The sequence below is a fragment of the Arvicanthis niloticus genome, chromosome 2, assembly GCF_011762505.2.
Source record: "Arvicanthis niloticus isolate mArvNil1 chromosome 2, mArvNil1.pat.X, whole genome shotgun sequence".
Lineage (NCBI taxonomy): Eukaryota > Metazoa > Chordata > Mammalia > Rodentia > Muridae > Arvicanthis > Arvicanthis niloticus.
Genome location: NC_047659.1, coordinates 15405305 through 15419345, shown reverse-complemented (window position 1 = coordinate 15419345; position 14041 = coordinate 15405305). Strand labels below are relative to the sequence as shown.

General features: G+C 41.6%; 1 protein-coding gene across 1 annotated transcript; it reads left to right on the top strand.

The window, feature by feature from the left end:
* Positions 1 to 4317: 4317 nt before the first annotated feature.
* On the top strand, positions 4318 to 13067 carry Pdcl (phosducin like). The gene is made up of 4 exons (XM_034496177.2): positions 4318 to 4470; positions 6104 to 6280; positions 7672 to 7853; positions 10735 to 13067. The coding sequence occupies exons 2-4, from the start codon at positions 6109 to 6111 to the stop codon at positions 11284 to 11286; spliced, it is 906 nt and encodes a 301-aa protein (XP_034352068.1). The 5' UTR covers positions 4318 to 4470; positions 6104 to 6108; the 3' UTR covers positions 11287 to 13067.
* The last annotated feature ends 974 nt before the right edge of the window (positions 13068 to 14041 follow it).

Genomic DNA, 14041 nt, shown 5'->3' with positions numbered 1-14041 from the left:
CCCCAATCTCCCCCAGATCCACTCTTCCTGATTCCCTTCAGAAAAGGGCAGGTCTCCCAAGGATACCAATCAAGTGTGGCAATAAGACTAGGCACATCCCATCATATTAGGCACATCTATAGCTGAATGAGGCAACCCAGTAGGAAGAGAAGTGTCCCCAAAGCAGGAAAGAGTCAGAGACAGCCCCTGTGTCCCACTCTTAGGAGTCCCACAGGAACAACAAGCTACACAATCATAACGTATGCTGAGGACCTAGGTCAGACACATACAGGTTCCCTGATTGTCAGGTAGGCCCCTATGAGATCTGCTTAGTTGTCAGAATAAGGATTTTATATTCTCTATATGGTCTCTTAATTTTTTAAAAAGATTCATATATATATTCCTCTGTGTGGATGTGTGCATATTATTGTGGGGATTGCTTGGACATGTCTTTAAGCCATTAGAAGGTCTTCATTAGCTAGCCAATGACTACACTGGGTGTTTGTGATCCCAGCATAGCCCTGAACCTTTCTTAGGTCATTTTTTTTTTCATTGTTGGTCAGGATTCTTAAGATAAAAAGTACCAGTAGAAAGGAAGAATGGATATATGGACAGATACATATAGAGAGAAAGATATATAATCATGAGGAATTGGATGAGGATTATGAAGATCAGTATGTTTAAATTATGTATTTTCCCCTTGACTGGTGGGTTAAAAGTGACCTGTTATTATATAATACTATTTTGGTAAATGGATTTATACTAGTCGTTGGCAATCGTGACATTTACGTTCTTTACATACTACTTGGGTCACAAAGAAACACATACAATGCACATTTTGAGTGGTAAAAAATACTCAAAAAATGAAATAAATCTTTAAAACAACAAAAACAAACCAGAGGAGGACCTACAGAAGGAAAAGTGATGAATTGCCACCTGCAGTTACCGCGTTATTTCTGGCTTTAGTGAACTGGTGGAAACAGGCTTTAACTTGTAGTGTGTGTGAGACAAATAAGAAATGGAAGAAGGGATATCTAGGACTTTTGGGGTTTTATAAGAAGAGTCAGAAAAATGAGATCTGGTCAGAGGGATGGAAAGGAAGTGGCTTATACTTTTACAAAATTATTTTATTTGTGGTGGTTTGAATGAGAATGCCTCTCACAAGCTTGTATGTTTGAATGCTTGGTCCCAATTAATGGAACTATTTGGGAAGGATTGAGAGGTGTGGCCTTGCTGGAGGAGGTGTGTAAAAGCTCACCCTGGTAATATGTGCATGGAAAAGCCTGCTCATGAGTGTGAGATCAGGAGAGCTAGCCTTGGTGGCATGGGAGAGCTGGCAGTTGGAGCTACTCAGCACCACCCAGGCCCAGATTCAGGGCTTTGAGTTGGCCCACCCCCAACATCTATCCCATATATGATCTGCTGTAGAGTGTGAAGGGACCTGTCTACAGATACAAAGCTGCAGGACCTCCAGGACACAGGGCAACAATAGGATATCTGAGAGGAATCCCACCAAGAGATAGTGTAGCAGAAATCAGAGGTCTTGAACCAGACCAATGTCTCACTGCAGTGAACATTTTTAATTTAAGTTAAGCTGTTTGGACAAAAGGGTATACTGTGACATACCATGACGAACCACAGCTTCCATGGTAAGATGTTTTCTTTCTTTTTTTTTTTTCTTTTTGTTTTGGGGTGGAGGGATGGTTGCAAGGGTGGAGGGCAGAAAATGGAGGGACTGGGAGATTAGTGGGATAGGGGCATGTGATGTGAAATTCATAAAGAATCAATAAAAAGTTAAAAAAAAAAAAAAAAAGCTCACCTCAAGCCCAGTGTCTCTGACTGTGGATCAGTATGTAAACTCAGCTACTGCTCCAGCACCGTGCATGACTGTTTCCTGCTATGATGATCATGAATTGGCCCTCCAAACCAGTGGTTCTCACCCTTCCCAATGCTGCACCCTTTAACATAGCTCCTCTTATAATGGTGACCCTCCCCAACATACAATTATTTTCATTGCTACTTCATAACTATGATTTGTTTGATTGCCAAAGGTGTCACGACCCACAGGTTGAGAATCACTGCTTTAAACTGTAAGCAAAGCCGGGCAGTGGTGGCGCACGCCTTTAATCCCAGCACTTGGGAGGCAGAGGCAGGTGGATTTCTGAGTTCGAGGCCAGCCTGGTCTACAGAGTGAGTTCCAGGACAGCCAGGGCTACACAGAGAAACCCTGTCTCAAAAAGCCAACAAAACAAAACAAAACAAAACAAAACAAAACCTGTAAGCAAGCTGCCCAAATGCTTTCTTTTCTAAGAGTTGCCTTGGTCATTATGCCTCTTCAGAGCAATAGAACAATAACTAAGACAATATTATAACAGATAATGCCTATTAAATGATTAAAATTACATGTAAAATTGTAAAAAAATATTGTCCTTTCTACTGATTCTCATTTGCTCTGCAAAGATAACTCTTATTTCTTATACATTTGCCAGTGATTTCTTTGTCTTTATGTATATGTAATGTTGTTTTTATGATTTTTTTATGTAGAAATTTTGCTGATATATACTGATCTATTTATTTTACTGTTTTGAAGTGAGTCTTTTTTGCCCAATTTGAATCTTGGGTTTCAGTGACTCTTCTCTTTCAATGTTCTGAGTGCTGGGATTTCTGGAGGCATGAGCCTCCACATCTCTTATTACTTTATTAATAAAGTAATAACTCCATTATTAAATGTAACAATATATACCTTCAACCCATTTATAGGATAATCCTCCATAAGTGGAATGATTAGGCTAAAAGATATATACTTTTGTAATATTGATAGATATTCCTCAATTTTAGACTTTTAATAATGTCTTACATTTTTTAAGGATGAGAAAGTACAATATGCTGTAGAAAAGAAGCCTGATAAAGCAGGGGAGAAAGAAAGGAACAGTGTTATTAGCTCAAAGAATAGAAAACTCTTGTACCAGTGATTAATTTAGTGAATGGATGTAGGAGAATTTTGGGTACATTTTGTGTGTTTAATCAAATGCAGGTCTCTTCTGAGTGTTTTTGCTTTTCAGGTGAAGGAAGAGTCAAAGTTATTAGAGTGGAAGAGGTACTGAAATTTGAGATAAAATATATGAATTGTTTCTTTGAAAGTGAGAGAAGAAATTGCCCAGGGAAATGGAGGGTTGGCAGCACTGCAGTGAACTTTGAAGGACTGCTGTGGGCGAAGAAGATTGCCTTATTAGGAAGGACTGAATAAAAGTAAAATCAAAGCCAAAACATTTACTAAATATATATGTAAACCATATTTTACATTTACTTATTTACATTGGGGTTGGGGATGACCCTATAATTCAGAGGACATCTTTTTAGTCGCTTCTTGTCTTCTGCCATGCATGTCCCAGGGATTGAACTCAGGTTCCAAGGCACCTTTGCTGGCTGAGCTATTTCACAGGCCTTCAGATATTCACTAAAAAAATATTTATAGGGATCCCGTTTGCAGGCGCACTCTTTCTGAATGCTGGCTGTGCCACTTAAAGCAGATCACACACACATAACATTACTATGCACATACAGCTAAATAAGGTAGGGTATTTATTCTGTACGCAAAATATAAAATCTTCCATAGGAGCTTTTAAAATGAATTGTTTTAAAGGTGTGTTGGGAGTGGGAGGACTAGAGAATGTTGTCTCTGATAGTCTGAACAAATAGCTTCCGATGAAAACGTGCACGTAGACAAATTTGCAGTAACATATAGTTGGTCCTAGAAACATGAATCGAGAACCTCCTTCTTCAAATTGAGTCCTATTTTAAACATTGAATTGTATATAACTCGATCATATTTTATATGTTTTAATTTGCACACGGTTCTAAGAGCAATTTCACAATTGTGTACTAATCACCCCAGCTAAGCAGTTTGAAATCATCTGAGGTTTAACAAGTTTTCAAAAATAGGGTAGTTTCCTTGACCTCTTTATCTAAATTTTTCAAAAGTTATCATCATATATAACTGTAGTAAACTATTGAGTCAACTATTTGACTAACATTCGTTGATACGAGTTACTCAAATTTCTTCAGTTGTCCATGTCCATTTCCTGTCCAATATTCCAATTCAGGTTGTCATACAACGTCTGTTCTTTGTGTTTCTTATTCTTGAAGAAATTAATGTTTTTGAGCTATTTTTTCGCCTTAATATGCATTTGTAACTTTCCTCGAAACTTGGAAAGGAAGTTAATAAAGTTTTCTTAATTTAAACTAGAACTACACATCGAGATATTTGTCCTAAGCTAAGACCCGTAGCTTTTCAGACGCCGAGATAAGCTTCTTGTGATTGGGCAGCGTGCGTCCGCCGTGACGCCGGAAGGCCGCATGATTGGTCCGCAGACTCCACTGCAGCTTTTCTCTGTCGCTCAAGGCTTTCGGCCACTTCTCTTTCTCTAAGCGAGCGTTCTTTGTTGGTGACTGGAGCTGCTAGTCCAGAAGGACCAGACTGAGCAAGGCGAGGTAACTAACTGCACATGCATCTGCGGGAGGAAGCGGCGGGCCTAAACTTGGGTGGGGCAGGAGCTTGCGCGCCTTGGGCGAACTACCTTGCCTCCGGGCTCCTGGATTCCAGTTTCTCCGATGCTTCTCAAATTCCTGTTGAGACTCCGAGCGTCTCTCATCCATACCCCACTCCTCGCTTTGCCCTCCCCAGCCCGGTCTTCCACGCTGCTCCGCCTCCTCAGCCCGCCCTTCCTCAGCTCCATTCTCTGGGCTGCACCTCTTCAGCCCGCCCCTCCTGAAGCCCCGCCTTCCTTATGGCTCCGCCTTCTCCACCCTGTCCTTACAGCTCTGCTTTACTTAGCCTCCTGTCCCTGCCCCTTTGTCCCATAAGCTCCGCCCTCCAGGAAGCTTAGCCCCGCCTTTCTCAGTTCCACCTGCGCAGCTCTGCCCTCCTCACTGTCCTACTTTCTTTTAACACTCTTCTGCCCAGCCTCTCTTGCAAGCCTTTCACTGTCCCTTGCAAGCCTGTCCATCTCACTGCTGCTCCTTCTCTGTGTCTCTCCTTAGCCCCACCCTCTTCATGATTCTCCACCTCTTCAAGTTTACTATCCCCACTTGAGGTTTACCTTCTGCTCTGCTATGCGTGCCACTTCTGTCTGCCAGTGTCCCCACCTCCTCACCCCAGCCTCCTTAGTACACTCCTTTTGGCCCTGTTTTCACCCATTGCACAGCACTGATATCTCTCAGACAGTTGTGGCTCTTGGGCACATCCCTGACAAGGAGTTTTTAAAAGTTTTCTTCCTTTCCTTGGTGCTGGTACTTTCCTCTTGATTGACGTTCAGCCTGCACAGTGCTCTGTCCTGACTGTCAGGATTCTGCTGTGTGGGAGAGAAGTAAATTGTAGTAGTGTAAATGCCATGTGTTAAGTTTCTTCTGAAGGCAGCGCAGTATTGGTATCTGATATGCTTAGAGGAAGGGCATTTGTTTTTTTGTTTGTTTGTTTTTGACTAGTCACTCTTGCTGGATCCTTAAACAGACTTCTAAAGCACTGAACTGTACCTTTCCCCAAAATACCTGGGTCCTAGGTGTTCTTTAAACATCTGGCTCTTATTTAATTTTGTCGTGGAGACTTGCTTTAGCTGGTTAGAATTGGTCCAGCTTGAGACCATGTGTCTAGGCTCTTAGGCAAGGAGTGAATGACTTAGTTTCAACAGTATACCTACCCTTGGTAGTCCCTTTTGAAGTTTCCCTGAGGACTTTCCCCCAATTTGCAGTCTTGAAACTAAAAGTGTATATGAATAAAAACCACGGGCAGTAGATTCCTGTTACCCAGTCCATACAAGTAGACAGTGATACACTCTCAGGCTCCTGAAATCTTACATCTGTGGGTCTGTTAACAGCTCGTTGTTGTGGAGCTCGGCAAAGAAACATGCTTTATCTAAGCCTTGGTTTTTGCCTGCTCTAAGAAAAGCCTGGTAAACTATGGCATAGATCCCAGGGTTGGGGTTTGTTGAGATTCTGCTTAGGAAAACAACTTTAGATTCCTATAAAGTTGTGGGAAGTCAGTCCAAGTGTACCTTGTATGGTTCAGATTTATGTCTTCCTTGCTCAAGCCAGAAAAGAAAAAACTTGATACATTGTTCTCTTGCAGGCACCATGACAACCCTGGATGATAAATTGCTGGGGGAGAAATTACAGTACTACTACAGCACCAGCGAGGATGAGGACAGTGACCATGAAGACAAAGACAGAGGCAGGAGAGCCCCAGCCAGTAGTTCCATGCCTGCAGAGGCTGAGCTGGCGGGCGAAGGCATTTCAATCAATACAGGTACTGGAAGGCTCTGAGCTCTGGAAATGGACTCAAAAGGTGGCCTTGCAAGTGTGTCTCAGTTAGAAGTTCTGCTCTCCTTTCTCCACCTCCAGTCCCACTTTCCTTCCAGAGATAACAGTGTAGTCCCTCATTGTGCTTGCATCTGTCCTTTCTCTGTGCATTGCAAGTCTTTATGCATATCAGCATGGAAGGGAACAGACTGGACTGTGTTTGACCACCCATAACTCATGTATATGAGTATACTGTTAGGATTAATTCCTGGAAATGGCATTTTTACACTCTTAGTTTTTAAAATTAAAGTCTCTATTATTATTGTCTGTATATGCACGGTTACAATTCCAAGATACCAGTATGGAGATAAGAGGACTTTGTGGAGTTGGTTCTCTCACCTTTACAGTTAAATTCCAGGAACTTATTTACCTCCTGTCTCTAGGCTTGGACTGTAGGGTCCCATGTGATGAATTATCTCAGTGGCTATTATACTATTGTGTATTGCTTTTAGTTTGTAACTTTCTACTTCTGGGGATTGGTGGAGGGCTTTGTTCATGCTATACAAGTGCTCTACCACTGACCCACAGCCCAACCCACTCGAACATCCTAACATTGTCAGATGGCTTAAGTTGAGGTTGCGCCTATAGTTCAGTCAGCAACACAATATTTTTCCTTATGGTTTTTCTCCTGTTGTGCTAACAATTTTCAAAATTTTCGCCATCTTGTTGGATAAGAAATAGGCATTTTTGTTTTCTTTTTAGAGATAGTGTCTCATTATGTTGTTCAAACTGGCCTTGAGCTCCCAATCTCAAACGATCCTCCATCCTCAAGTTTCCTCAGTAGGGATTCCTGTCATGCCCCACTATGCCTAGCCTATCATTGTTTTGGAGGTATCTTTTATGTCAGGATATGTAGAACTGTCTGTTCTTGCCCTCTCTTGCCTTTTGGTGCCGGGATCAAATCTGGGGCTTTGTGAATGCTTGGTTAGTACTCTTGCAGCTGAACTGTATTCCCAGTCCTTGGTTTTTGGAGGAAGGATCTTACTATAGCTCAGGCTGACCATGAATGTGTGATCTTTCTGTATGGAATGCTGATGTTGCAGGCATGGACCACCAGGAATTCTCTTGTCTCGAATTCTCTTGTTTCTTCTACATGTTTCTTATTTGCCTTTGAGTAGCTAAATCATAATTTGTGCAATGTTGAGCATTAGGTTGGCCATTTAATTCCTGCAAACTACACTGCAATAGACCTCATTGTGCCCCATGTAAGGGTATACTGAGGCTGCTGCTAACTGTGTCATAGATACAGCAAGCTCCATGCTGATGTGAATTCCTGTTTACAGATGTCAGCTGGTCCAAAGACCCTTGCGTGTTCTCAGTTATGTTTGTCCTACTCAGGTCCAAAAGGTGTGATCAATGACTGGCGCCGCTTTAAGCAGTTGGAGACAGAGCAGAGGGAGGAGCAGTGCCGGGAGATGGAGCGGCTGATCAAAAAGCTGTCTATGAGCTGCAGGTCCCATTTGGATGAAGAGGAGGAGCAACAGAAACAGAAGGACCTCCAGGAGAAAATCAGTGGGAAGGTAATGGCTTCTTCATGGCTTTCTGACTGCTGGAAATGGGCATGGTGATCCAGAAAGGGAGGAAATTAGATTTGGCTTCTGAGATGCATTGAAGTCCAGGGCAAAGCTGGAAGGCCTGTCATAAGTTGGAGTGCAGTCTGGGTTTGTTCTTAGCTCAGCTATATACATCTTTAACAGCAAAATTTCTTGCTGAGTCTCTGTTTTCATTTGCTAAATGAGGTTATTACCTTTATCTTCCCAGGGTTCTGCAGCTCAAATAATTATTTTAGAGACTAGCCTTTTGAAAGTGTGGAGTATATATTAGTTTCTTACTTGTATTCATGATTGTTTAGTGGAGACAGTAAATAGAATAGACATTCTGAGAGATACTTGAGCCCAGGTCCCTGATGCCTCCTTACCTTGCCAGCATTAAAGATCTCTCTTGTTCCTTCTGACCTTGAAAGAAGTGTCCTGGAGTGCCTAAGATCAGTTAGCTGTGGCTTAAAGCTGAAAATATGAGGCACTGGGCCAGAAAGAGGGCCCAGTGGAGAAAGGAGCTTGTTAGGCAAGCCTGACGACTTGATTTCAGTCCCCAGAACCCATGTACAGGTGGCGGAGAGAACTAGCTCCACAGTTGTCCTCTGACCTCCATGTGCAGGTAGAGCATGCGCACACAGTAATAGCAAATTGACATTTAAAAATATCAGCCAACAGGAGGTGCAGATAAAGCATTAAGCCAAGTTGATCACTTTGACTGGGGAATGATTTCAGGTCGTAAAACCAAAGGCTGTATCAGCTAAAAGACCCAGTCACATTAGCGAAGTGGGGAGTCTCAAGTTAGAGCGATGAGAAGAAGACTGGTAGAGAGAATTCAAAAGGGTGCTGGTTATGACACTGTTGACCCAGTGTGCAGTTTAGTATGGTCCTGCTTACCACCTCTGGTCTATACATGGTTAATCAGAGATGTTTTGCTGCACCAGGCCAGGAGAAAGATGTCTGTCAGGGAAGCTGGCTGTAGCACAGTGTCCCTGCTGCTCACAGCCGTTGAGCAGAGACACCAGAATGAAGCAGCAGGCATGCAGCCACAGGTCAGATACAAGAGATTCTGTCCCTCTCCTCTTAAGTCACTTATAGTAGGCCAGAACTGGAAACTGCCTGTCTGGCAGAAATGAAGCTGGGGAAAGGCTAGTATGATGTTTGTATATCAATTTGTAAAAATGTTTTGAAACATGAGGAAATATTTATAAATTATCATTAATTTTTTTTTTCTTTTGAGACAGAGAGTCTCACTGTGTTGGCCTACAGCTCTCCATGTAGACCAGGCTATAGATCATATAGATCTGTCTGCCTCTGCCTCTTGAGTGCTGGGATTAAAGGTCTGAGCTACTGTGCCTAGTCATTATAAAGTATTGTTAACATTGCCTAGAGACCAAAGCAGGTTATGAGATACCCATAGCTGCTGCTACACAAGTAAGACAATTACAGTCAGCTGACTGGCAGTAAAAAAGCTGGGCCTGGTAGTACATACCTTTAATTCACTACATGGGAGGCTAAGACAGGCTAAGGATTGTTTGTTTGAAGCCAGCCTGGTGTATATTGTGAGGACCAGGCCAGCCTGTTCTACCTAGAAAAATTTTGTTTCAAAATTGAAAAAAAACCATTGGGGCTGGAGAACTGGCTCAGTGGTTAAGAGCACGTGTTCTTACATAGGACCTGGGTTTGATTCCCAGCACCGTCTGTGACTCCAGTTCCAGGAGATCCAGATCTGACCTCCAAAGGCACCAAGCACTCATTTGGTGCACATAAATATCTGCAGCAAAACACATATAAAATGAATAAATCTTAAAGCAGTTTAGAGTTTGTGTTACGTGGACGTATGTACAAAGCAGCAATGAGGTGTGTTCCTTTGGAAGTTCCTTAATTGTGTTGTCTTTTTTTTTTTTTTTTTTTTTTAAAAAAAGGATAAGAGTGACTAATACTTAGCCAAAACTGACAGAGTGAATGTTCATCAGAAAAGTGGTGCTATGTGGTGCTGCCTTTTTGGAATGAGAAGCAAAATGGTATTGTAGTTAACAACTTGAGTTTTTAATATCTAGTTTAAGGGGCTAGAGAGATGTCTCAGTGGATAAGACTAGGCACTGCTCTTAGAGACCCCAGTGTGGTTCTCAGAACCCACAAGGTGACTTCCAACTGTTCCTAGGAATCTGACACTCTTTTCTGAACTATGTAGGCACATGTATACCTCCTCACAAAGACACATTTATACACATAATTAAAAAATAAAAATAGGTCTTTAAAAAAATCCTAGTCTTGTACTTTGTACTTATGTGAATTTGTGCAAAAAATGTAAAATCTTTGGGTTAATACCTACATTTACAAAATCGGGTTATTAAAGTTCTTCCAATGAGATTAACTCAAGAATTCAGTGATAGGTGAATTCAGTCATAATGGCAAGGGCATGTAGTTGTAATTACCACATGGTAGGAGAGAACTAACTCCTGCAAGTTGTCTTCTTTCTTCACAGACGCACCATGGTGTGAGCATGCTCCCCTCCCCCTACTCCCTGAATGTAAAAGTAATTTAAAAAATTTCAAAGAGTATCTGGAAAAAAGATTCAGCTATTACAAGTACTTGTTTTTATAGATGACCCAGGGTTGGTTCCCAGCACCCATGTGGTGATTTACAACCTTTGTAATGTCAGTTCCTGGGGATCCAGTGCCCTCTTCTGGCCTCCACAGGCACCAGCATACACCTGTTGCACATAAAATACACCTCCATCCATAAAAATTTTGAGAGAGAGATGACATATAAGACACTAGTGTGAAGCCTCATGTGTTCTAAGTACAGGATGCATATCCACGTTGATCTAATGTGTTTTGTGTCTTTCTTTGTTTTCCTGCAGATGACTCTAAAGGAGTTTGGTACAATGGACAAGAACTTGGATGACGAAGAGTTTCTGCAGCAGTATCGGAAGCAGAGGATGGAGGAGATGCGGCAGCAGTTTCATAAAGGGCCCCAATTCAAGCAAGTTTTTGAGATCCCCAGTGGAGAAGGGTTTTTAGATATGATTGATAAAGAACAGAAAAGCACTCTTATCATGGTTCATATTTATGAAGATGGCGTCCCAGGGACTGAAGCCATGAATGGCTGCATGATCTGCCTTGCCACAGAGTACCCTGCCGTCAAATTCTGCCGAGTAAGGAGCTCAGTTATTGGGGCCAGTAGTCGTTTCACCCGGAATGCCCTTCCTGCTCTGCTCATCTACAAGGCGGGTGAATTGATTGGCAATTTTGTTCGAGTCACTGACCAGCTGGGAGAAGATTTCTTTGCTGTAGACCTTGAAGCTTTCCTACAGGAATTTGGATTGCTCCCAGAAAAGGAAGTCTTGGTGCTGACATCTGTGCGAAACTCTGCCACCTGTCACAGTGAAGATAGCGATCTGGAAATAGATTGAACTGATAATCTAGTTCCGTAGCTATCTCATTGTTTGGGCTGGAGGACATATGTCTGTATTTATTTCTGTCCTTCCTGTATCTTCTGGCTTTACAGCTGTTCTTTGTAGTCTCATTTAGTCTGTGGAAAGTCAAGAAATTCTTAGATTAAATCAGAATGCTGACTCACTTTGCTGCTAGCAGTAAAGTGACTTCAAATTATATAAACAGGAAGCTAGGTCCTTGAGCTGTTTACTTCTCGATCGTGACATCTCTGATACTGTTTCCAGTCAATATTGACATGGCACCCTTGAAGGCAATGTTTTGAAAATTGTCTTCTGTTGACCTCAGAATTCTACTAGGTCTGAGAGTAGAATTCCCTAGTGAATGTGTTCTGTGCAATGGGAACAGGCATTTCCATAAACACTTGATTGCAAATCATGTTTACTTGCAATCAGACTCATAGCTGTACGTTTTTTCTCTATATCCTTCTCCACCAGGGTCCATACAACGTTGGAAATGTAACTCAGTGGTGAACTCTTAACCTAGCATGGACATGGCCCCAAGATATCTGATTCCCAGCACTGTCAAAACTAAAGGTTCCAGATGGTGTCTGGTGCTGTAGTTTTAACAGTGGCCTCTGCTGGGGGAGTCAGTGGTCTAGTCCAGCATAATGAAGTATGAACAGGAAAGGATGGTTTTTGCTGACTGCTGCCATGATATTGGGAGGCAAGCATCCTATTGATTGACATTGGTTGTGTAGAGCTTGAAAACCTCAGCAGGAGAAGGACCTTTCTGTATTCCTGCCCATCAGCATCTAGTCCTGTTATTTAATAAGGTAACTTGTTTAACCTCAACTTTTTTAAAAGCTTTTTTTTTTAACCTATTTGAAAAAAAAAAACATAGTTAGTAGAGGAAAATTGGCCAAAATACAGATGCAAAAGTGGTTTAAAAATATAATTCTGCCACCTAAATACTGTATATTTTGGGATAGTTCATATATAATTTTTTTTTTATGTATTCATAGGTTTTGGTTTGTCTTTAAATGACATTGGGATCATTCTGAGCATACTGTCTGATAGTATGGTCAGCTACTAACGTCAGAAGTTTTTCATGTTATTAAATACTCTTCTGTAACATTTTAATAGCTGTTGATATTCCATTGATTAGATCTATTGTAATCTGCTTGGTGGTTGATTTTTAGAAATATGGCAAACTTTTTCTTTATCATAAACCTTTTATCATAGAACGTATAATAAAAATTAAGCTAAAAAGATATTTAAAAGCCATACAATTTTACTACTGATAATTACTGTCATCATTTTTACAGATCTCTTTCTAGCTTTATGTGTATGTATGTATTTATAAAATTGATTGTCATTCAAGTTTTTTTTCCTTTGGATTATTCTTTATATGTTCTAGTATCAGTGGAAAAGAAATGTAATCTGGAAGTGCTTCAGTATGCACACTTGAGTATTTTGGTTGCTCAGAAATTAACTGTAAATGAGTCTTGAAAGTATCTGTTGGATTTAATCAAAAACAGTCTGTCATTTTCTGACTGAGGAGCTCTTTGTAGAAGTGAAGAAAATCATTAGGACCAGAGACAACTGATGTTAATAGTCTAGTTTATTTCTTTCCATCCCTCCCCGCCCCCATTCTTAATAACATTGATAGTTACTGAACTCTGTGTTCTACTTTATGTAATAGTACATACTAAAATACTTTGGTATATTATAAAAGTTCTGAATAATAAATCAGTTGCTTTATAGTTCACCATTTAAATAAACCATACCATGTTGACTCAGCCCCTCTATATTAGATATTTAAATTCCCTGCATTTTGCTAAAGCATTTAACATCTTCGTGATTTGCACTGTGTTTTGGATCACTCATAGTAAAGATGTCTAGAAGAGTCACTGAAAAAATTGGCAAAAACATTTTAAAATATTTTTTTGTTGGGATGTAGTGTGAGTGTGGGCATGGGTCCTGTTGGGTTGTATTGTAAGTCCTACCACTGACTGTGTTCACTCCAGCCGGGCAGAGGTTGGGCTGTGGGGAGCTACAGGGCTCCACTCTGTGGGTGGAGGGAACACAGTCTGGGGCCCCGAGGGGGCTGGAGCTCTTGGGTTGGGGGTCCTCGGGCCAGGAGGTGGCACAGCGACTCACTTGCCTGGGTCATGGCTGACTAAGCTCACTCGCTTGACTTGGTGGCCTCAGTAGCTGGAATGTAGAGGTCATCAGAGGGAGCTTACACTACAACTCTGTAGTCAAAGAACTGCACAGTTCCCCACGGTGGGTCCCAAAGAAGGGAGGTAGTTCATGGTCTTAAAATGTTTATTGTCATGGTGGAAAATGGATGAAGCTATACTCTGTGTTCTGAGGGTGGGCCCGAGGTTAAATACCTTTTGCAAGGAGGAGGGTCTGGGAAGGAATGTTTAATTGGCTATGCCCTCTGACCTTTAGGTATCTCATGAATATGGAGATGTCTTGAAGCTCTGTGGCCTGTAGTCATGCCCTCTACCTGTGCTATGTGACCAATGGCCACAAACCTCTCTGGGAGGGGCTGTAGCTATGTGAAAGGAGCCAGGGCCCAGGAGCTAAGCCGAACTCCTACCGTCTCTGGAGGGTCTCCTGGATTCAAGGCGTACTTGACCAGGTACCTGGCTGCCTCTCACAGCCCACTGCCCCAAATTTTTTTTCTTCACAAAATAATTTTGATAATTTTATACACAGATATAATACATTTTGATTATGTTTACCATACTGCTCTCTCGACTTC

Bases quoted from the DNA above. Each gene is read 5' to 3' on its own strand.
- Pdcl (XM_034496177.2), top strand. From the start codon at position 6,109: ATGACAACCCTGGATGATAAATTGCTGGGGGAGAAATTACAGTACTAC. The intron at 6,281-7,671 runs GTACTGGAAGGC...TGTCCTACTCAG, and splicing joins AGGCATTTCAATCAATACAG to GTCCAAAAGGTGTGATCAAT. The intron at 7,854-10,734 runs GTAATGGCTTCT...GTTTTCCTGCAG, and splicing joins AGGAGAAAATCAGTGGGAAG to ATGACTCTAAAGGAGTTTGG.